Raw genomic sequence first — 24,197 nt, 5'->3', positions numbered from 1 at the left:
AACTTCCCCTGAATGATGCACTCAGCATCCCTCAGGATCTTTTGTTCCTTCATCCTGATGTTGATTGTAACATCTTGCTAATAGAAGCAAACGTGAGCTCAACTACCATCCTGTTTCCCTTTTTCCTTTAAACGCCAACGCTTCTCTATTTGTGTGTGTGTGTGCAGCTCAAGTGCTCCGTCTCAATGATAGCTTGACACACAACTGTTTAGTGAGTGCTCATCTGTAACCATGGCAACTGCGGCTTACCTAAACACGGCAGATGTGTGTTTTCTCTTTCAGCCTTTTTAGGGCACACATTAAAGCCTATTTCGAGGCCATCTGAAAGGGAGTTTTACTAGGAAGCATGAGCAAGTGATGGCTTAAATAAAAGAGGAAGAGTGTTCTGTGCTTGTGTTTAATGTGTAGTCGTTTAAAGAAACGTAAGAGCAGAATAATAAACATTCAAATAGATTTAATATTCAGGCATTTAATGTTTGCAAGCAACCTTTTTGCTTTTGCTTCAGGTTATTTTGACCAATTCTTTGACAAGATTTACTAAATAAAATCTTAAACTTAATTCCTGGAGAGTCATTAATAGTGTTTCAAGTAACATCAAGCCTAACGAGCTGCATATTAATATATTTGCAAGTCAGGCTACCTCAGTGCCGTAAATTCAAGTGAGTACATCTTCACTCTTGAAGACAACTGAGGCATGTTAAAAAGTTAAAGTGCCGGCAATAGAATAATTATTTTGTTCCTTGAAGATGTTTCACCTCTTATCCAGAAATGTTTTTTTTAGTTTTACGTTATTGTTCCATAAGTGGATTTCCCTGCCGTGTGTTCACACACGGATGTAGAGCTGTCCACTGATGATCAGGTGATTCAGGACACGTAATGCTGCTGAAGTGACTTCAAAAACTCTTCCCAAATGCATTTTATAAGCCTGAAACTCCCCACTGTTCAGTTATAACTGAAGCTGAAACATCCTTAAGAGCAAAGAAAGTATGTGACTTGCACTGAAGTACGTTAAGATTTAGATTTAAAAACATTTTAATAACAAAATGTTCAAAGTGGGCTAGAAAACTCATTAGCTATATCTAATGCAGTTTTCTAAACACAGTGCATGACTTTGCACAAAAGTTAAAATACTGATTAGACTTGGTCTAAATAGGAAGTCCTAAACTCAACAACCTAAGTAGGTTATTGAATTTAAGGGGCTGTCCACACAGGAGCATTTTTTGTAAATATGCTAAAGTTTTTTATTTTTTTAAATCATTTCAACTTTGCATCCACACTGAAATGGCATCTCAGAAGCCCCAAAATGGTATTTTTGTAAAAACTGGTTCCAGAGTGAAAAAATCTTATGTTGTTTTTGCGTTTTCATATAGACAGCCAAAACACAACTTGTTGAAAATGATGCCACAGCCCTAGCTTTAATCTAACCCACAACCTGAGGGAGTCGTCTTCTTCTTCTTCCTGTGTTTAGTTTTTCACAAAAATACACAAAAAAAAAAGAAACAAGGTGTGGAGCATGTTATACAGTTGCACTCTGGGTACAGTGTTACAGCATCACATCCAGGCCTGGCAAAGTTACTGTTGTTTTTGTCGTTTTCATGTGGATGAAGGCGTTTCTAGAAACGGTGGTGTGTTTACAACAAAGGTTGTTTTGGAAAAAACAGTTTTCGTGTGAACAGGGCCTAAGAGTCAAGCTAAAACCATAGGGCTTAAACTCAACAGCTGCATTATGACAGATTACAACCAGGATGCAACACGCTGCTCATGGAGGATGTGAACTGTAAATTGTGGTGTTTACCTCTGAATGTGAAGGCTGAGTGACAGGCAGGTGCAAGCTGCCCCGTGCAAGTCCTGAAGGCCTGATTTATAGATGTGCCTGGCTGGTCTCTCATCTCACCAGATTCTAAAAGATCAGGCCTTGCCTTTACGGATATTTGATTAGCAGGGAAGACACTTCCTGATGACCTTTTAGTACGTGAGGTTTATCTGCAGATCAGAGCTCTGCTTCTCAGGCTCTCAAATACAATTGGACAGGCGAGGAGCATGCTGAATGTAAGAACATAGTTTACTGCAGATTGGGGACACAGAAGGATCCCATCTGTCAGTTTGTGCATTATTGCATTTCCCCTCCCCCCCAGTCACTTTTGCATTATACAAGACCACCCTCCCCATTCATCACAAATGTCATCACGCGGCTGTTTGCTCAGGTCAAAACAAACAACTTACTTTGGTGACTGAACGGTCAATGTACTTAGACCTGCCCCAAGCTACAGCTCTCTGTCATGTGTCTGTACCTTTTGCAACTGAGGTAATGCATTCAGGAATCACGCAATTTAAAGATTGTGACATACTGAGGCTTAGGTTGGTGCATTTTGTTGGAAAATGAAAATTTCTCTTAAATGATGGCACCATGCTGAGTGACATTTAGCCCACGTGTGCTTGCCTCTAGAAGTCCATAGGGGGGCTTGGATGTCACAGCTCTTTTATTCTGGTCAGAGACCAGGTTTCTATTAATGGAAGAACTGAAAGATGGCACTATTGAGTTTGCAGTGTCAGGGATATTTGTAATTTATTTTTTTTAACTAGACTGATATTGTCTCACAGTCACCACAGGGTGTCATATTTATTCCCAGGTGTCCATAATGTTTTTATTTTAGCTCCAATTGCTATTAATATGAATCATAATGTAAGATTTTATTTAGAAAAATGTGCTTGTTTTGTATTTGATTTTAATCTGACAGGGTTTTTTTTTTTGTGCTGCAATGCATTTATTAATCCAAAAAATATGCAGGATGTTAGTTAAGGGATTAAACCTCTGACATTTTGGGTAAAAGTATATTTTCCACCACAGTTCTGAGTGCAAGAACTGAGAAATACAACACATGAGAGGAATTTAAATCTGAACATTTGAATCTTTGTTGCAGTCAGCACAGCAGTGAATACAGAAAAATAGGAAAAAAGCAATCAAAGGTGGTCTAGATGTCCAAAATTTAATAAAAAATTAAATGAAATTTCCCTAAGACCATGGTGAAAACATTTAGTACTTTTTTGGATTAGTTTTAGTAATGAAGATAAGATTACATTTAATTTTAATGTGCAGAAAGTTTTGAATGTAAGCTTAAATTTAGCTTATACACATGTACCATTAACATCCAGGGGTTTCTCATGTGATGAAAGGATATACTGTAGATATACTGAGATAAGTGCTATATTGTTGGACTTTTTTATTTACATACAGTTGGTCTTGTAATCCTGAGGCTGCAGGTTCGAGCCCAGGTCGCGGCAGGAAGGGCATCCGGCGTAAAACGATTGCCAAATTGTTCGTGGGAGTTTGCTCGCTGTGGCAACCCCTGAAGAAGGGAGCAGCCGAAAGAACTTACCTTACATCAGTTTGATGCTCAAAAGTCAAACCCCATTGCACAAATTAGGCCTTTGTGTTAATTTTGGAGAGATTACTTGACTAAAACTGGAAGCTCCACTGTTTGTGCATTCTAATTTAACTCTTAGAAGTGATGCTAGTGTTGGAGCTTTCTAATGCTTAAATCCCAAGAAAAACAGACTTGTGAAGGACTCGTAAAGATTTTTGGAACTTGGTCAACCTTCTAACCAAACTCGCAGCAGTAACATGCAACATTTGGATAGAGACTAGTTTCTTAGTGACTTTAACTCTCAAATCTGTTGAGTAGAAGGTTTCAACTTCAGCTATGTCACTTCTAAACTCTAAGTTAAACTCTAACTAAAAGTTGTTTATGCTTACTGGAGTGGAAGAATTATTAGCAGTAATAGTCATCTTTTTTTTCCTTGACCTTCTTTACCAACTTATAATGTTGCTTTGGAGCAGCTGAGTGGTAAAGAACGACCCATTCCCACACTCTTGTCTTCGTAAGGCCTTTGAAAATAACTGTGCTGCTACATGGAAAAGCTCTTTGCCTAAAACTCAAAGACGGGGAAAGGATGGAAAAAAGGCAAGAGCGAGCACTATTGTGGGAATGATCACCCAGTATGATTCTACTTGTTAGTGTTGTTTTGAACTGATCAAAGCCCTTGTTATACGGCGGAGAATTCAGCTTATTGCTGCTCCATTATTGCACATTTTCCATTGTGTTCGATTCAGCACGATACAGTATTCTCTTTTTTTTGACATTCCCACTTGACCCTTGGCTTCAGTTTAGGGCGTCAGGGTTGTTGCTGTATGTAACGGAGATACTTTCAACTCTACTGCAGCCGTGTAGCAGAGAAGAGTTGGTGTTTGCCACCTGTGGACTCCGGTGCCAACAGGATCGTATGCGATACTGCACCCCCAGATAACAGAATGAACAATGTGGCAGCATCACTCGACTCTCTGCTCGCCTTTAAGTCTGACGCTATTTTCAGAGAACAGCAGCTGTCAGGCCTGTTTTTGTGAGAGCGTTCCAGGAGAAAATAATGTCATGCGAGGCTAAAGTTATTCTGTTGCATCTTTTGTTTCCCCTGTAGTCAAAAGTAACACAAGTAATCCTTGACAATCCTTCTGCCATTCTGCCAATGAACTTGTCTTTTAAAATTAGAGACATTTACACACCGCTGAACATGACTGAAGGGTACTATGTGATGAATAGGCAACCAGTCCAGGGTGTACCCCGCCTCTTATCTGATGACAGCTGGCGAAGGCTCCTAACCAGCTGTGATCTTTGAACAACATCAAGCATGAATGAATTTAGGTATGAATAAAAAATGTTATGAAAGTTTGATTTTAAACTGTAACTAGAGAGAGACCACTTTATTTTCTGAGTTGCATTTCCAATCATTGTCACTGGATATTTTTTCTGTCTATATGGAGTTTACTGCTAAACTTTGCTTCTCTCCATTTTTGAAATACCATTATGTTATTGCTGGATATGTACAGGAGTGACAATAGAAGCATAACTACAAAACACCTGGGAACAAACAGGAATTATACTCTTTAGAGATTACCAGAACATTTGTCTTGTAAGTCAAAATCAAACTATTGTGACATACAACTGGGAGGTCTGATAACAGCATTACAGTTAGTGCACAATTTCCTTCTGCAAAAATGTAGACATGTCTCAAAAGTTTTTGTTCTGAACCATTTAGATATCAAAGGTATTGCCTTCATAGATTACAAATCACATTCTAAGCCATTTTGGTGCCTAATTGTGGTAGATTTAGATTTTATTATCATTGAACAAATAAAGGTGCAACCTGCAAAGGGTTGGAGTTTGATCAAGGTACTTAATGTTTTAAACATTAAGAAGTTTCATAAAACTACAGTTTGTTCAATCATTGTCGAAGATAATTAAAGTTATTGTTTTTGGTGCAAAGTAGCAAAAGTTGGCCTGCTAGCACATCCATTTAACACAACGAGTACGTCAGCTGAACATTTAGCTATTACTAACAGCTTTAACAGCAGCTCGACAAAGTTTATAAATGTTAAGTGGGAATAAAACATAACTAGCTGTAAAGACTTTCTCATGCTTTTTTTTTAGCTAATATGGATGAGCCATGGTATAGAAGTAGCAGCTTGATTTGCATCGTGTGTCACCTTATCTTACCACAATCATGTTCCGAGCTGAAAGTACTGCATCTGTAGAAAATGCTTGTGGTTCAGTCAGGAAATGCACTGTTTGGTTTCTTACTTTACTGCCCGTCTTGTGGATGTTGCTTATACTTTATACTTCAACTCAGTGTGATATACAGACCAGTCTGAGTGTCCTAACAGAGTTATCTGTGGATGTCCTGACCTGTGGCCAGTAGAGGCTTCAGCGTAGAGTCGCTTGATCTTTAACGCTTCGCACACACATGAACCAAATTCTCAGAGCAATGTCTGCTTTAGTTTTAAACACCAGCGAGTATCAGGTGTGATAATTACCATCTCTCAGGGGCCAAGGGGTGAGGATTTGTTTCTAATTTGAAGCTCCTCTATGTTAGGCAGCCACATATTTGACAGGATGTCAACTGGCGCAAACAATCAGAGTATATTTAGTTCAGTAGAGGGGCATTGTGTTTAAAACTGTGGAGATGGTAAGAGCATTTTTTTCTCCATCTTCAAAACCCATTTTGAGAGCCGTCTTATGATAAATACCTGACTGACATGCATTTGGTTTTTCAAATTCTATGAAGATATTTGCTACATAACTAACAAATGGTTGTGTTTAACTTGGACGCGATTGAAAACTAATCTTCAAATGCTGCTCATGGAAAGGAGGTTTAAATGAGGTAACATTTAAACAATACTTATCATAAAGCAGGTTTTTTATTTTCCTGGCAAGATCAGCTTGATTAATTACCAAATCTACTTAGAGAAAAAGAATAATTAGTGACAGAAACGGGTTATAACTCAGAACACTTTTTAGATATTTGGTCAATTTGTTGCAAACTGTCTGCTTCTTTGCACATCATTCATCCTGAACACAACTTAATCCTTAAAATTACACATCAGGTTTTTCCTTGTCATTTTTTTAGTCTTTTTTTCTTTCAAAAATAAAAAAAATCTCAAGTCAGGAACATTAATGTTTTAGCTGAGCGAGAGGAAGAGCTTGTTGGGGCAGACATCCATCCCCTCCCATCCTACAGTAAGCTCTTTACGCCTCACTGTGAGAGTTTTTGGGAAGGTTCCAGGGCAGCTTAAATCACGGCTAAGCCACTCTGGGATTTGGAGTTTGTGGGTATTTTAATATCTGAATTATGATGGGAACTGTTGAATGAAAAGTTTAAGTCTCTTATTTAGAACATGCTGCTTTGGTCTAATGAGAGAGGCTCAATCGTGGCTCTTTAGAGTTTATAAAATGCAAAAAGAATCCCAAATGGACTTGGCGTGAGAAGCAGGGTTGTTCCGCTGAGGTTGACCCAAAATGTTCAAGGATAGCGTTGTTTTCACAGCTCGGTATCAGCGCTCCATAGATCAAATCGCTCAGAATGTACAGAGACTGTTGTCAAACAGAGGATCCAGTTTCAGGCTGTAGGTAGTTACTGTGCAATCTATACAACATGAAACACTAACTGAGCACTTTTGTGTACTTGCCAAAGGTTTAAGAGATCCAGTGTCTGAGTGCTTTACCCACCATGACTATTTTAATATCTTAGCAATGTGGCTAATGGTAACAAGACAAATATCAGGCTACTGTCTTTTTAAGAGAATAATTACAGAGATACTTTAAGTGTACTCTTCTGTGAGTGCTAAAACAATAACCACTCTTACAATTTAAGTAACAGCAGAAATCAGCAGTAATGTTAAATTAAATGTGTCCGTAAACATGTTTCACTTAAAGAAATAAAAAGAAACCACAAAAATAGTGCTAAATAAAAACAGGGAAGCGATGAATGCAAATGAAATGTACTATTAAATTAATTCAGCACCTAGATTGAAGCTTTCACAAAGTTAAGATACATTCGTTTTTACTTGAAAGAATTAATTTTATATTGTTGCATTTATGCAAATAAAACTTTAGGTGAAACTCAGCTGTTCCATGTGATTTATAACTGCAGCAGGAACGTGTTTCAGAGATAGATTTGGTGATCTGCGCTGTCGGACAGATTAAAATAAAATAAAAAAAGATCCTTTAATAGAACAGAAAATTAAAACATGAATGTTAAGGGATCAGATGTATTGGCAGCAAATATGTATAACTCTTTTATAAATACGACACTAATGTACGGTAATGTACAAAATCCGTTTTTCTGAATTATTTTTAATTGCTCTAAGGTTTCAGATCAATATAACTAAAGCATATTTTCTGATATTTTTATATGTATAGGAACACTTGGGTAAATTTTTATTGTATTTTTTATTTTACGCTTAATCTGCTAGAGGGTTTTAAAAGTTTCACCAAATACATGAACACGACCCTTAACTCTTAAAACCTAATAACTGAGTTTTTTAACCAGCAACAAAGAAACTTTCAACTTTAAGACATTGCTTTGAAAATTTTGCCAGACTCTAGTTAAGATAAAATACAAACAGTTTGACTGTTTGCAAGAATCCAAGGATTTATACAGTCACTACTCATAGAATATAGTGATGTTTCTTTTACTCTTTTCATTTGCTACTGGGAATGATTTACAGAGGATTGTATAAGTATTCCAAAGTCTCAGATTTTTTAAAAAACAGGCTGGAGCATTTTTCAGCTCTTGGTGGAAATGGATGACTCGTGTTTCTCAGTTAATAGCCTTGTTCATAAATCTCCAATGAAGTCCTAGAGGCTTTTTGTAACATTTGAAAGTGTTTGTTTCATGTTTTCTCAAGAATGTTGCATATTTACCTTTTGTTTACATGGAGAAATAATCTTTGTCTGAGATGTTGCTCAGGATTTGTTTGAACAGTTTAAAGTTGATTTGAGCACCATTGTCTCAGTAATTTGTGAAATTGGTCATTTGGCGCTTCATTTTGCAGTGGAGGAACTGTGTCAGTGGAAAGTTAATTAGCAGTTTTGTTGCTTCCATGTCTTCAGACCAGGTGATGAAAAATTAATGTTGAATTGTTTCATTAGACTGGACTTATAGGAAACATCCACCTAATGAAACAATTCATTCATTTTTCATCATCTGGTCCAAAGACATGAAAGCTTTTTTAAAAAAGCAACAAACTTTTCATAAAAATAAAAAAAAAAAGTAAAATGATTTAAAATCAGATACAATTAGGTGTGTCTTATTTGTCCAGTCTAATGATACCAATCAACGTTAACTCTTGGGCAGATGTTTACATGGAGGTTTATTTAATTTTTTTGTCATTGGTTCTGTACTGTGTTGATGGTCCCTAAGTGAACCACCGTGTTTAGTTTCACTTCCAGAGCCGGGTCAAGGAAGGACACCGCTGAATCCGTGGTGCTCAAATATCCAATATCCAGCCTAGAGTCCCCCTAGTGGTCTGGTGCACTTCCGTTTTGTGGAGAGAGTTTGCAGCTTCTTTTACTGGCTGGTGTTTTTGGTATTTGCAGCATTTTTCCTTTGCATTTGTTTTGTTGGTTCTATGTTTTTGCTTCTGTTTATTTTCTGTGATTGCAGTATTTTTCTTGTGCAGCGTTTTTCTGTTTGCATCATTCATGTGTTTGCAGTTCGTTTCGCCGTTTGTTGCGCATTTGCACCTGACGGCCACCGTATCTGTCAGTTCTAATCAGGGTCAGACTTTACATCTACATGACCAAATCAGAGGATGTTTTTATTCTGAAAAGGTTCAGTTTCAACTATTTAGTACTCAGCAGGACTTACAGCTGATATGATCTTACTTCATGTTTGAAGACTGCGACTGCCACTGTCATGACTAGTATTAATTTTTTTTTGTAAAAACTAAGTTTATTAGCACAGCAGGTGTTATAACTGGTTAATTTGCCACGTTTACTTTGCCTGTGCAGATAAAAAAAAAACAAGGTCAGTCACAAACCAATGACCCTTTTCTTCACTAAGGATTTGCGAAGACTGCTACATTACTGAAAAAGTGTGTAAATAAATAATGAAGCTCCTGCAAAGACCTCAAAGGGACATTTTTGCTCTCCTAATGTGGTTAATTAGTAACTGATCAGACATGCTAGTAATAGTTCATAAATTGTGTTTTAGTGAAATGCATACAGTGATGGAAACTGGTTACAACTTCTGAAATGATTGTAGAGGCTTTTTTTAACCAAAATGGATTGTGGTAATACATTTAAGTAAATAACTTTTGAGGGCTATGTTGGTCGGAGAATAAATCGCCCCCCTCATTTTTAATATCACAGTGTTGACAAATGTTTTCACCGCTGCTGCATTCAGTTTTTAGAACCAATCATAAGATAAATCAAAGACTGTTTTTGTGGAGAGGGTATATTTATCCATTTTCAGTTTAAGGAAACATTACAGGAAACTTGTCTTTTAACATTTCATTGTTTTTGTGAACAACTAAAATTCTCTGCATAAAAACACAACGTGTTTGCTGCATTAGCAGCTCTGAAGCATTGCTGGCTAGCTTGTAAATTCTGTTTTTGCTTTTCAGCATAAAGGAAAGCATTTAAATTCAGGAGTGACATTATTGCTGAATAGCACATTTATTCTTTTGTAATGTGGGCAGTGATCCCAATGATGTGGAAGCTGCAGCTCGTGGCTCCACAGGAAGTTTAAAAAGGAGAGCAAAATATCCCTCGCAACTATAAAGATGATGAAACCCAGCATTGGATACATGTACTCTTCCCTGAAAAGGTTTCAGAATGATGCAGCACAAGTCTAAATATTACAGTTGTCCACTCCAGACACCCAGAGTCTGTAAAGCTTTCCAGGGATTCCCAGCTGAAAGAGAATTGTTCAGTTTAAGTTGAATCACAGTGCTGTTGGCTGGGCTCTAACATGGCAACAAGTACAACATGAAAGTGTTCAGCAGATCAGTGTTATGAGAATAAACATGGCATGGTGCCTTTGAAATGAAAACTTGAGGGCTATGTTGATCGGAGCATCGTAGAAGACTGAGGTTTTGAAACGGTGAGGGAGGTGTGCCCAGCACACTGAGTTCCCATTGTTTTGTGGGCAGTGGTATGCACCATTTCACCATCTCTGCCTCAAAGTAGTTGTTATGGTTTTTTTTCCATTTGATTAGATTTCATCAACATCCTTGAGTTGCAGCAGGAACTGAGCAGTTTTCACACAAGTTGGTTGATTAGTTTAAGTCAAATTTTTGTGTGAAGAATACTTTTGAGTTGTAACTTAAGCAAATCTGCACATTAACATGTTGCAAAACCTTTTACAATAGATAGGACAGCTAGAGAGAGATGGTACCGCATGCCTGACACCAACAGTGGTTTAGAGAACAAAGAAATATAGTCGTGAACTCTGGTGCCCATTGTATTAATTATAAGAACTGTGAATGGAGAAAGCCCAAGTTCCCATTTTCATGCAGTTTCAACATCTGGACCATGATTACGTCTCTCATAAAAGACAAAAAACAATAAGTGTGGAGTAAAAATGAATATACACTTAACTCATTCTGCATCAAAACTGTTTCCAAAGGTTCTGAAACTTTGAAAACCTTTGGAGAAACTTGTGAAGGCATGAAGGTTTATCAGGTACAGTACAAACCATCCAAGAATATTTGCTTTTGCATGTATTGGAATGATCAAAGCGTTTGTACCAAGTAATGATTTCTCCAAGGAAGCAACCTTTTTCTTTATCATTATCACCTTCTTTTCACTGCTTCCTGTGGCTAAATAGTTTGTTTCATCCGACACTTGGCACATTTCTACAGGGAAATGAGGAGATGATTAGTTATGTTGCTATTTAAATGATGCCAGATTAGTTGGATGTAATCAAAGGTAGAGCCGGCACACCACTGGGGTTTGTGGTTTCTTTGTGGTTTGCTGCTGGAAGGAGAGCTGACCTACTGTAAAATCTTCAGTCTGGTTTATTACCATCTTATTTATAGGTGTACAACTTTAAAATGTCTATTTATCAGTCTTTGCCGCCTTTTCTCATCACATTTGAACTTGTCTCAATAACCCAATATTTCTGTATTCCCCCTCTTTCATCCTTGATAAACCAGTCCAGAGCATGTGGAAATCATTTTGGCACACTGAACAACTCTATCCCTGCATCCTTGAGCCACACCTCATTCATGAATCACTTGATGTCGAAGCAGCTTGGGCATGATCAGAATGACACACAATGAGATATTTTCCAGCTCACACACACCTATTTTTTGGCTAATCTGTGTATTACTTATCAACGTTTTGCTGCTGTCATCCGAGACTGCAGTCCATTATATAAAACGACTGTAATCTTGTTCGATGATGAGTAATGTCACACATTCTGCCAATGTGGGATTGAGATTTCAACAAAGAAGAGGCAGATGTACAGAATATCTCAGAGATGAATGAAGTGCACTGCTTTAAAAAATGTAAGGAATGAAGCTGATGGAATTTTCACTCATTTAAGTCAAATCTGTAAAAGTTGCATTGTATATGTAATAAAATGAAATAAAACTAAACAGAAGTTTTTGTTCATCTGAAAAACCCAGCAGTGAGTGCTTTAACAGTGAATGTAAAGTCACGTTGCCCGCCCTGCTGGGTTTTCCTCTTGAGAATGATTCGAGGTTTTCAGGGGATTTATTTATTTTTTGACACAGCAGGAGATGAATTGTTATTACTGGGAAATGTCATTTCTGTCAGTAACTTGCACAAGTTATCAATACAAAATTAACTGCAGTGGGAGGCACTCCAATCTGACAGAAATTCATTAAACCTGCGATTTTTTTCTTTTTGATAATGTAGAGAATTTATACCTATTATAGAAAGTACAAAAAGTTTTAATTTCTGCCAACTGAAGCAACTTGACCTAAAAACGTTTCTTGCAGTTCAAGTGAACGCCACACTATTGCTGATCAGATCAAGACACCAGGAGTAGTTCATCTCTCTTTAGGGGACCTAACTTGTGTAAGGAAACTGTAAACCTCTGCAAATGTTTCAAGACGTTTCAGAAGCTCTTTCACAAATGCAGTTTGCGAACTACTCCTCATCAGTCACAACCCAGTCACATACTAAGAAAAATAAAATGGTTTGATTAAAAAAAAAAGTTTGATTTGGCATTTCCTTAAACGGTTTAATTTGAAGTTTTAGTTGGCTTGAATTTGTTCTTACAATGGTTCTGTTTTCATTAGTGGTTTGTTTGACTCCTCAATGAGAATTTCTCCCTGGTTCTGTAATCTGATATCACTTTGACTGCTGGCGCTGCGTGCAAGCTACTGACTGCTCATAACTACTCAGATGGTTGGGGTTTTGTTGAAGTGGGATTGTGCTGTTTTAGTTGAATATTCAAATCTAGCTGAGTCAAACAGTCTGCCTAGAATTTTCATTGGATTTTTTAAACTGTCTAAAACATAATTTGTTTGTCCTTTGTTAAAATAGAATGACCAATTAGCTGGACTTCCTGTTTGTAATTCAAACACTCAGGTACACAAAATGTCATTGAGTTATTTTTCAGCCTTAAGCTGATTATTTAACAAAAGTCTATGCTCATTATATGGTCACAGTTGATCATTTATGATGGTGGGAAGCTGAAAACCTAAATAATGAATCCAAAACATCTGTTGCTTTCAAACAAAACTGACACTTGTGCTTCATGACAATAATGGAATTAAAGAAAAAACCTTTTTTAAAAGCTTCTTTTTAGTCTGTGCTTTTTGTCTGAGCTTCGTGTGAGTGTGACCAAACACAGAAAAGCAAGTTTCCACTGATTCTATGGTTTTGACGGTTCATTCATAAGTTCCTGTTCAGACCAAAGAGGCTGGAGACGGTGGATGAATCACATGCTGTGTTAGTTATATTAAGCTCACGCTTGAGGAGGACGCCAGGCTTCAGGAGCACTATCTGAGACCCCATTAGTATGCATGTTGTGTTTTTGCCTGTCGCCACAGGCATGGGGCACATGCAGCCGCTGCCAGTGAACAGGTCTGAACTGAAGAGGGACACAGCTGTCTCTTAAAGACACAATTGGTCACCTCTTTAAAACCTGTAGTTGAAAGTAGTTTATTTCCATGTGTAATTGGGATAAAAATCGAAAATTGAGCAGATATTTGATTTATCACACACACAAAAATTCAAGTTTTAGTTTGCTATATGCTTCATTAGAACATTTACTGTTATATGTCCTTAATCCAGCTTTTTACGATTTCAAAGATGACATTGCCTTTGCTGTCACAGATGCTCCGGCATGTGTCCCGCCAGCTGTAAAGAAGCCAGGGTTCAACAGTAATGGCGCTGTAAATGTCCTAAATTTCCATTCAGTGTCAGAAGGTCAAGGTTCCAGTCAATTGTCTTCAAGGCTGTTTGCCATAAACACACTAATTTGCTGGTATCACTCAGGGTGAAGGATAAACTGTTGGAGGACAGTCAAAACGTCACATAAATATTTACAGCACCTGTAAGTCTCCTGGAACCTCACAAACATCAAGACGAAATAAAACCAACATTTGAGACGGGTGGGTAGGTTGGTTTATGCAGTGATGTACTGTCAATCTACAAACAAAAAGATTGTTTTATAAAATAGAATTATTGTTGAAATTTTAAAATTTAGCTTGCTTTTATTGGTTAAAGAGGCGTTATCTTGGTTTAAATGGAGCAAAGTTCCAAATTATTTCAATATTCTATCAAAACATATCATATGAAGAAGCATAAGCATGCAGTTATATAAATGTATATTTGTGTAGTTATGCTTTTTTTTTTTTTTTTTTCCACAAGATACCTAATTATTACATGAGGCATCTGAGGTGGGACAGATGGTCTAGCTGGACCTCTGCATGCGAGCCCTTGAGTGATTTTATTTAGAAAAATGTGTTTCAGAGAAAAGTGCGGTGGAACAGTCACCCATAAGGAACAGTAGACACTTCTGCTCTGCTGAGCATTTAAATTATATAAGAGCTGCATGAACTGAATGCTCTTTACCTCGACGATTTACAGAAGTGTAGGACTGAAAAGTTCATCCAGCTTCTGAGTTTGCTTCCAAGTTGTGCAAATCACAAATTTTGTCCACGTTAAAGTGACAGTCTTTAGTCATTTTTGAAGTGCCGTTTTGTCAAATAGTTATCAGTAGTTGGTACTTTGTCAGTTGTGACATCAGTTATAGAGCACAGAGTATGAAGAAGAGGACAGAAGGCAAGCCAAACAAGTCTTTCAAAAACATACCAGTGTGACAGAACACCACATTGGCAAATACGAAACTTCTACGCTTTTGCATGACACTGTGTGACTTCAGGAGATTGTTGTGTTGTAGTGCTTTGTTCAGCATTTGTAACATCAGCATTCCAGTTGCACACAGATAAGTCAATTTGTTGCAAATCTGACATCCCACCACATTCAATCCTGAAGAAGAAGTGAAATAAAATGACCTCTGAATCAATCTCTTTTTGTGATCGTTAATGCCGCCTAATACATCTCACAGAACCTTTATAATAGAGTTAAAAGTGTCTTTCAATTGTGCTTTTTCATTGTTTTATTTTGAGACTGCACAATTTTTCTCCAGCTTCAAAAGCAAAATTGGATTTTGATGAATACAAGTTGTTTTTGTCTGTTTTATTATTTTTTTCCCCAGCAGCAACATATAGTAATTTTTCCCCCTTGTCTAAAATGTGGTTCCTGTCTTTTTTGGCAGACTGTTCATGCCAGTCAATGGTGAGTCACGCTCCAGGAAGAAAGCGAAGGATGAGTGGGTTTTGTAGCAAGAAGAAAGAAGGGTGACACTTACTTTGCTACTGTTTTAAGCTCTCGTTTAAAGGGAGAATCGGATCAAATTTATGGATCAAATAGGTCATAAAGGGAGGGTGTCCCTTCAAGGTGCAGTTTTTTGATATTTGCAGATTGACTTCCGAGTGCTTCAGACTGGTTGGTGAACTCCTGATGGAGGTTTGTACTACTTAAATGGTAGTTTGTAATGAGAGTGGAAGATCTTTAATGGAGAATACTATTGTTCCTCGTTTTACAAACAGAAAAAGATGTTTGTTAAATCAATCTGTCATTTGGTTAGACATCTTTTGTCAAAACTTTTGAATATTTCACAGCCAGAGTTTCAACTTTTTATCACTTGCTACCAAGGGCGAGAATGTTTTTACTCGTGTCTGTGGGATTGTACGTGCATGCGTTTGTTTGTCTGTAGCGTTGGCAAAACATCTCATGGACCTCTGGATGGATTTTTATTAAAAAATAAACACTAAATGTACATCTATTACTGATTAACCTTTTGAGTCAGTACAGTTCAAAATGGCCACCACAGCTAATTGACATGAGATTGAGCCTATTTTCAAGATTTGACCAAAGCTACAACTCCATTTTTCAGTTTAAATGATCTTAGTCTAAAACTGCTAGGCCTTTAATGTGTCTTTTTTTTTTTTTAAGATTTGGGTGAACTTGTGAGATAAAGCACCTGAATCCTTCAAGTTTAAAACAAACAAGCATCAAAAAAATACTTTAAAGAGGTTTGATTTGGACTTTGGTTATTAATAATCAAAGACTTTATTTTGACTTACATTAACTCGTGGGCTCACCTAAATGTCTTATTAAATTTCTTTTTTTAATAAAATTTCTGATAAAATAGTCTTTCCATGCAGTGCATTACGTTTTGATAGAATACTATTCTTTTAAACATTTCAGACAAATTCAACATTTTCTTTGTCTGTAAAATGATTTTCCTCCCTGCTTGTAAATTGAAGGCACCATTAAGCGAAGAGTGTGTTGGCAGAAATAAATGCAAATTGAGTTGAGTGCGTGTTGGCAGCTCTCTGTGTTGTTGTGCGGTGGTCGGTCCTCATTGTGAGCCTGAGCTCACTGTGCCCCCTTGTGGGCGGAGCCGTCTGCCAGCGAATGACGGCGAGGCGGCTGGAGATCCAGATGTGATGCATCATTATCTGGTCACTGGGATGAATGATGCAGGCTGGCACCATCTGCTGACATCTGATTGACAAACGCAATCACGACTCTTTGTTGCAGCCTTTATTTACGGCCACGGCTGAGTCGTCGTCAGCGTCGGGATTAATATTTCTAGGGTGGCACCAACATTGGTTTCAGTTCCTAAACTGGGACGGTTGGAGGCAATAAAGAAATTTTCCAGCTTTCAAAGACGAGGTGCTGATTAAAAATGCATGTGGGAGCTTTTTGTCATTACAGAGCCATCAGTGGTTGAAGGTTGACAGTACAATTTCACATCATGGAAATGAATTAGGCTGGGCTTATTCATTATGCATGCTCATTGGTTTCTTGTTCAGGATGGCCATTGTGTCATTTCTAAATAGATGAAAGCCAGGCAGGGACGCAGATAACCCTGTAGTGTAAGACATTTGTTCTGCTGTCCGGCAGAAACCTCTCTGTCCATATCTGTGTCTCTGGGGGTTGAGACTCCATCTACATTAGCGCAGGCTTCGAAGGAGAAAATTAGGACACTAGTTTCGCAATAATAAAACTGAGCTGTTCTGCTTTTGATTTCACCATTATAAATTGGCAGAGCTGCACATCTAACATCACAATCAAATTGTGCGTCTGTGCGTTTTAAACTCAAACAACAGAAATCCAGTTTTGTAACAACTGGAGGGAAAAAAACATTAACTTGTGAACTCTGCTCTTGTTTAGTAGTTCCAACCTACTTTGAAGAGAGTTTGCTCCAGTTGGACAACAGATTTCTGATAATCTTCCATCTTCACAAGAGCCAGCAGAGCTTGTATGAAGTAAAACACCATCTTCATAAGCTTAACTTTCTTTATAATATCAAACTATCTTAACCGTTGCTCAGTTTAAGCTACTTTGAACAATCTGTACTTACAGTTTAGTGTAACTTCCTTTGGCAAACACATCAGTGATTAAGTTTCACCTTAGGTCTCTTGGTGTCAGCGCTGTCACCTGACAACTCTGTGTTCTCACTAACACCTCTGAACCTCATGTTTATTAAGCTGCAACATGCCTCCTCGGCTGCTCTGAAAGCCTTCAGCCTGCTGCAGGTTTCAATTTATTCACCAGCATCCTTCTGTAGAAAAGGGCAGCTCCAGGTTGATCCTTCCTCATTTGTCTCTCCTGCAACGTGAAACCAATCTGCCAATTTACATAATCTGCTTATTTTTTCTGTTTAGCAATTAAAACAGGCTTATAAGATCTGCCAACTTTTGCCTCTAAAACCTAAATTTGACAGTTTGTGCTCGATGGAGAATATTTGGGGTTTTTGTATAATTTATTTTTCGTCTGTGCTGTAAAAAAAGCATTGCATTTTATGTTGTCTTCCTTTTTCAGTCCTGCTATTTTATTGTGTTAACATGTCTATTTAAGTCTAAAAATCAACTTGGTTATAAAAACAACAATATAAAGATGCTGGAATGGGATTTTTAGATACTAGAATACCTTTTTGTTGCCAGCTATATCAGTATTTTCCTTTCATCCTATGTTCTAAATGATCATTAGTTTTATTATTGCAGTTTTACTGAGTTGATTCTTTTCTCTTTTTTTCCCAGGTGGTGCTCGTATTTGCGCTCAGTATTGGAGCTCTTGTAATATACTTCATAGATTCTTCAAAGTAAGTATTATTATACTCGAGTAATATCATCATGCTAAACTATTAGATGGTACGCTTCCTTATGTCGCAATTAACCTGTTTTGTGCCACTGGTATAAAACATTGAATATAATGTTATGGTACATCCTGAAATGTTAATATTATTCTTTTTATCCTGAGATTAATTCCTGAGATGGAACTTTGTGGAAGTTAACCCTGTCTGTATGGGAATAAAGCCTTGTGACAGCTCTATAAATGACACTGTCTGAAGAAATCTACTCGAGAAACAAGAAGCCAGTCTCAAACACAACTTCTGTTTATTTAGAGCAAAGTGGCTTTACATAATATACAAGTTCATCTGTGGGCAGTTTTCTCTAATTAAAATAAACATGAGTACCAGCTAATCATACCATCTGTGTTATGATCATAATGTAGTCTAAACCAGGAAAAGCCATTCTGGTAAAACTATGATGCTTCTGTTTAAAAGCTCATAGGAAATCTTATGTATTTAACACATTTTTGTAATTTGCATGATACTCAGCTGCTTAACTCAGTAAGTCAGAAAAATCCCTCTAATGACCAGAAAACACTTCTCTAACAAACAAGACAATATGAACTTCATTTTTTTGTAATGCAATGTCAATTATTCTGTTTAAATGGTCTTAATTACAGCATACAGTTTTACACACACACACCAGCATGAACAATTAACAAGACCAAGTAAAAAATGTGCCACATTAAAATAACTTGATTAAAATGAAATTAAATTAAATTGCAGCAAATAATCTTGTAACCACAGTGATTTCCATTTAACCAATTCTGAACTGTAAAAGGTCGGGTATGGTTAAGGATAATTCAAGGTGCAGCATGTCTGTTTAAGTGAGGGGACAAGTGGTGAAACGTGCCATAATTTACATCTCTTCTCCACCATTGGAAAACTACATACCTCTGTCAAAAGCTGTACTCCTAGATCCACAGATAAGTTAGTATTGATAATTTTCAACAGTATGGGTATACCCTGAAGTATTATCTTACTGGAACAATGTAACAGCCTAAATACAAACTGCTTTAAGTGCCTACAGTACCAAAGAAACAAACTGTGCAATATAGGTGATTAGCTGATATTTTTATGGGGGATTAAGTAAGTTTAATGATGTACTGTATATTGAAATGGATAAATTTACTGTCGGGTGCCACATTGGCAGAGAGATAGCTTGATACTTGGACCAATAGTTTAATTGTTTAAACTACAGATTTTAATTACTCCACTATATAAGAATAAATGGATAAGACTATCCTCTTTGGTGCTTTTTCTCAAGATCTACAATTGGATGCAAGAAAGTGCAAACTTCCTGTTGAAAACAATTGCTATCACTCATCAGACTAGAGGAAGTGGAAGGCCCTTTTAGCTGCATGTGTGACAGTTCAGTGTTACTGCAGCCTGGTTGTGTTTGGACAGGATGTGCCATTAAGAGGCACAGCAAAATACACAAAGATAAAAGCTTTTATCAAACCTAGCAGGAGTACCCAGTGGGAGCAATGTGAAGGCAGAGAGGAGAAAATGGGTTTTGAACTAGTGTAATCAGCCCTGAGGTACTGAAAGTAAGTGTTCGGGTTATTTGTTATCTTATAAGATCACATGGCAGCTGAAGGCTGGGCTTATTTTGTTGTGGTTTGCAGGCAAGATCTCATTTCATTATCTTGACAAGCCCCGGTAGAGTTACATTCTCACTGATGCTACCTGTGCCCTTCTGTTCTTAAAACTTGCATCTAGTGGCCCCCAGTGCCTTTTCACCTTATGAATAATAACCTACATTCTCTGTTTTTACCTTGTGTGTGAGTGCATCTGAAACTCAACAGTGTGGAATGATGCTGCAGCACCTGTTCAGGATCTTCCATGCATATTCATACTGCAGGCTCTTCCTGTTATCATTCTGCCTTGATCAGGTTTTTCTATTATTCAAGGAGTCTTTTATCCCTAACCATCAGCCCAACAAGCCTTGCACCTAAAACCAAAGTTTGGTGCTGTGTCACCTGCTTTCAGGCAGCAGCAGACTGTAACAGAAACAACACTTCTGATAATTAGTCCTGTGAGGTTGCTGAGGTTCCTGTCAGGTCAACTTGTCCGGGATGGCAAAGCTGACCTGTCAGAAAGTGACACATCAACACAACAGAACTCAAAATTAAAATGATCAGACAGGACTTAAATGGACTATTATTACTTAAATGTCTGTTATTTTGCACCTTGCTTTTATACAGCCCAGTGTCTTTGGTGAAGAATAATTGTGGGCATTCTAGAAAACCTTAAATGGGCAGAATCTTATCGTAAGGATGGATAAAACTTTAGGTGGGACACTTGCAAGGGAGCAAAAAGTACTTCACATCACCTCAGTGTTCAGCACAGTTTGCTCATAGATCATTGTCACACACACAGCTTTATAATACACATAAGGAGTCAGCTGGTTTCAACCATATTTTCTCATGGTCAGCAACGTTGCTTATTCTCAAGCAAGTCCTTTTTGGGTAAGGGAGTCGCCGAGCTGGAATTCTTTTGCTTGGGTTTTGTTTCCTCCCTTCACTGGATGCAAATTGTCCCATCTGCAGACACAATACACAACATTTTCTTCTTTAAAAGTTTCACACAATTAAAACGATTAAAACATGAATTTCCATAAAGGAGCAAAATTTAACAATTAAAGGTCTAGCATTCCTTGAAGAAATGTATATTATTATACCTGAGTTTTAGATTGGGATCATTTTATGCTGAGAAATAAGACCTTAAAAATATTATGTGATCTGAGGCGATATTGCAATAACTTGGCTGATTTGTTAGTGCTTAGAGTATGTGTTGTGAATGACTCGGCCACTCATACACCAAATTCTAGCTCAATATCTGTCAAATTCACTGATGTATAGCCAATTTTATGTAAGATGAGGTTGATTAGCTGTGGCAGCCATCTTGAATCAGGCTGACTCCAAAATTAATCAGTGGTAGATGCACAGCCAATAATTACCTTCTGACAGTTTCATTAAAATCTCATGATAGATTCTGGTAACAGACTTATACAGACATGGGCAAAAACATCATTACTCACAATTCACCTTTCTGCTGTGGACATCAAAAGCTTATCACACTCAGCTGGTAGCCTTCAGGTAAATTTCCTATTCATTTTAGTAAAATATTCTGAGTTTTTATTTATTTATTTTATTTTTTACATTCATACTGATACTTGACTAGAGCGATTTGTGCAGCTTTTCCCTCCATTGAATTCAGCATACTATACTCAGCAGCATAGTGCAAATAAAGCACATGCAGTATCATCAGGAGGTATAACAGCATCACACATACGAGCTGCTCTGTCCTGTGTGTTCTGAAGGTAGGAGAGGCACAAAGTGACCTCGTCCTGCTGTGATCAGGAAAGGTTTCTGATGCATTGTTCCAAACCTGACCCGAAACTCGGTTATGGAGCTCTGCAGGTTTGCTTCCGCTGTTTGGTCCATCATCCTGCAGTGACTGTGATTTACGGAGCTGAAGTGTCATTGCTCTAAAGAAGGGCAGAAACAATTCAGCATAATAGGATTGTTCTTAGAAGTGGCATAAAGATATTTTGTTTCTTTCTTTGTCTGTCGTTCTTTGTCTGTCTTTTTAGTTACAGTTATTGACATTTTTCAAAAACATCAGACATTTAGGTTAACACTGCTGAATACAGCAGTTTAATTAAATTTATAATAGGTAGGTTATTGTAATAATGGAATCAAATGCTTAAAAACATGTTACCGAAGTGATAAAAAAGCAGCCTAATACACAGTAAGCTACAGTCACAACACTGAATAGTTTCTTTTTCAAAAAAGATCTTTTTTTTTAAAAAAAAAAGGGCATTTGCTACTAATCATCTGGCTTGATGAGCAAATTTAAAATAGTGTTTAAAAGCTCAGTCTTTAAATGTTTTCTTCTCTTCGGGTCAGTGAACGGAAGCAGTGCTCAGATGAGTAGCAGAAACTTAAATATAAAACAGGCCGAGATGGTTGCAGAAAAAGCTTTAAGCCTTGCCTTTTCTAATCAAAAAAGTATTTTGTGTATACTTTCATCCAGAAAACACAGTAATTCAATAATGCGTGGCCTGAAACATTAGAATGCCTCGTTGTGTTTGACATGATGGGAATTAAACTATGAACGGAGAATAATCTAAATGTGTAAATAAAGCAAACGAGCTGAAGTAATACAGCATCTGCAGAGGAGAACCACCTGATTTCCACTCTGTATGAAAGGATGCGTGAAGATGGCGAAGTCTTCATCACATCACAGATCTGTTCATCAACCGAAAGTCCCTGCTGTGTATTAGATCAATTCAGAAATATAATCCCTCAGGTATAATCCCACATTATGAACTCTGCAGGGACAGCATTTCATCAGTACGAGTTTATTTTTATATGGATCTTTTGATTTTTTTTTACATAACATTAACAATTTGCTCTAATCCACGGAGTATTAAATAGCACAGATTAGATTGTGACTGCTGGTGTGCATTAGAAAAGCTGAATGCAGGTAGTAGTTCCGTGGAAAAGTTATGAACGATTAATATTCATTACAGATGATTCTGTGAACAAGCTCAGTTTGGAGACATGGTTTATTTGGATAATGGCTCATTTGAACAGTGGTGAGACCAAAAAAGTGGATTGTTACCATCTTGAAATAACTCTAATCTCAAATCTCATAGCATTTATGTGAATTCTGTCTGTTTCACATTACATGATTATATACAAAACGGGTCTATCTTGTAAATGAGATCTTGGATCTGAATGGGACAACCTGTATAAATAAAGATTAAATAAAAATAAAATATGCATGGAATTCTATGATTATTTACAAATGCAAATTGCAGCAACAGCAGTTTACTGTAGCACTTCAGGCAGGAATGTCATAATATTTGTGCTGGAATACTTGTATATTGTGAAATTGTTGTTTTTGAAAAGGTTTATAAAGAAGTCTTTGCACGACGCACTAAGAAATCCTTGAGGTTGACGTTATCTTTCTTATTCGCTTCACTTGTACTAAACTAATCTCTATTTTCTTGAAACTGAGGCCATTCAAAGAGCTCTCTACAACATATTACCAGTTCATGCCCTTTTTACAAAATTCCCCTTTAAAAGATCTGAACTATTGCTTTAACTGGTTAAAATAAATTTAAGACGCTTGCTGAAGACTTTTATTTCCTCCTCCTTAGTCATTTATTTAAATAACTGTAAAAGGCTGAGGTGGATTTAGTAATCAGGAATGCACCACATTACACAGATTTAGGACCAGAATTAATTCTTTATTTTTAATTGTGTTTCTGACTTTATCTACAGCTTGTTCTATTTTCTGTATACGGAAAATGGCACAAATATCGTTAAATTCCTTGAAGAAAACTTGCTGTACAAGACGTTTGATTCATTTTGATTTTGTAGGCTTTGTTTTATCACCATAATTTTAACAGGACTAACTATCACACGTTTAATAACATTTCTATTGTTTTATTCAGCTTTTCATTCAAAAGACTAAGAATCATCTACATCAGAGCTGTACATTGACTTAACTGTTCTCCACTGTCTTGTCTTCGATGTAACTGAGAGAAGATTTCTAACTTTTAGGGTATGAATATTAGTTCACAGTTACTAACCGAATACATTTTCATATTACTTGGTTAATTATGTCTCTTTATTTGAATTTTTTGTGCCAGATACAAGCTTTTTGAGGGTGAGACTGCATTACATTGCTAGCACTTGCTATGGCTGCCTGATCTCATAAAAGACAACATGAATCCTGCATGCGTTTAACCCTTAAACTACTGCTTTGGGCCTGCATTTCCATCCTGTTCGACTCGATACTTACATGTAATGTCTATGAGATGAGAAATGCAAGACTGAGAGGAAAAGCGCCGCCATTTTCACGAGGAATCATTGCACCCGGAATACCACACATTCCTCGGAGAGTTTTGCAGTTATTTAAGGGTTAATTAGGTATATCAGTTCTTGCTTGTGTTACAATGAGTGCATGCCCCTTCTCAACAGAGGAAAAACAAAAAAAAACATTGGGAAATACCAATTATTGCACTTTTTTTTGAAAATACGTTTCTCTTTTTGTTATTGGAAAATGTTGAAAATGCATTTTCGGGAACAGAAGAATGCATCTTTTTAAGTCTATTTGATATATTTCCACACATATTACCATATCTTTACCTACTTGAC

General features: G+C 37.1%; 1 protein-coding gene across 11 annotated transcripts in view; it reads left to right on the top strand.

The window, feature by feature from the left end:
• Positions 1-24,197, top strand: part of LOC108247925 (calcium-activated potassium channel subunit alpha-1) — a 76,539-nt gene that overhangs the window by 11,519 nt on the left and 40,823 nt on the right. For all 11 annotated transcript variants that reach the window (XM_017436362.3, XM_017436353.3, XM_017436426.3 and 8 more), the window contains exon 3: positions 17,930-17,991. In XM_017436362.3, the coding sequence (XP_017291851.1) occupies positions 17,930-17,991 (62 nt within the window). The remainder of the gene's footprint in view (positions 1-17,929; positions 17,992-24,197) is intronic.

The sequence above is a fragment of the Kryptolebias marmoratus genome, linkage group LG17 (assembly GCF_001649575.2).
Source record: "Kryptolebias marmoratus isolate JLee-2015 linkage group LG17, ASM164957v2, whole genome shotgun sequence".
NCBI lineage: Eukaryota > Metazoa > Chordata > Actinopteri > Cyprinodontiformes > Rivulidae > Kryptolebias > Kryptolebias marmoratus.
Note: the sequence above shows the minus strand (reverse complement) of the source record. Positions and strands in the feature narration are given on the sequence as shown.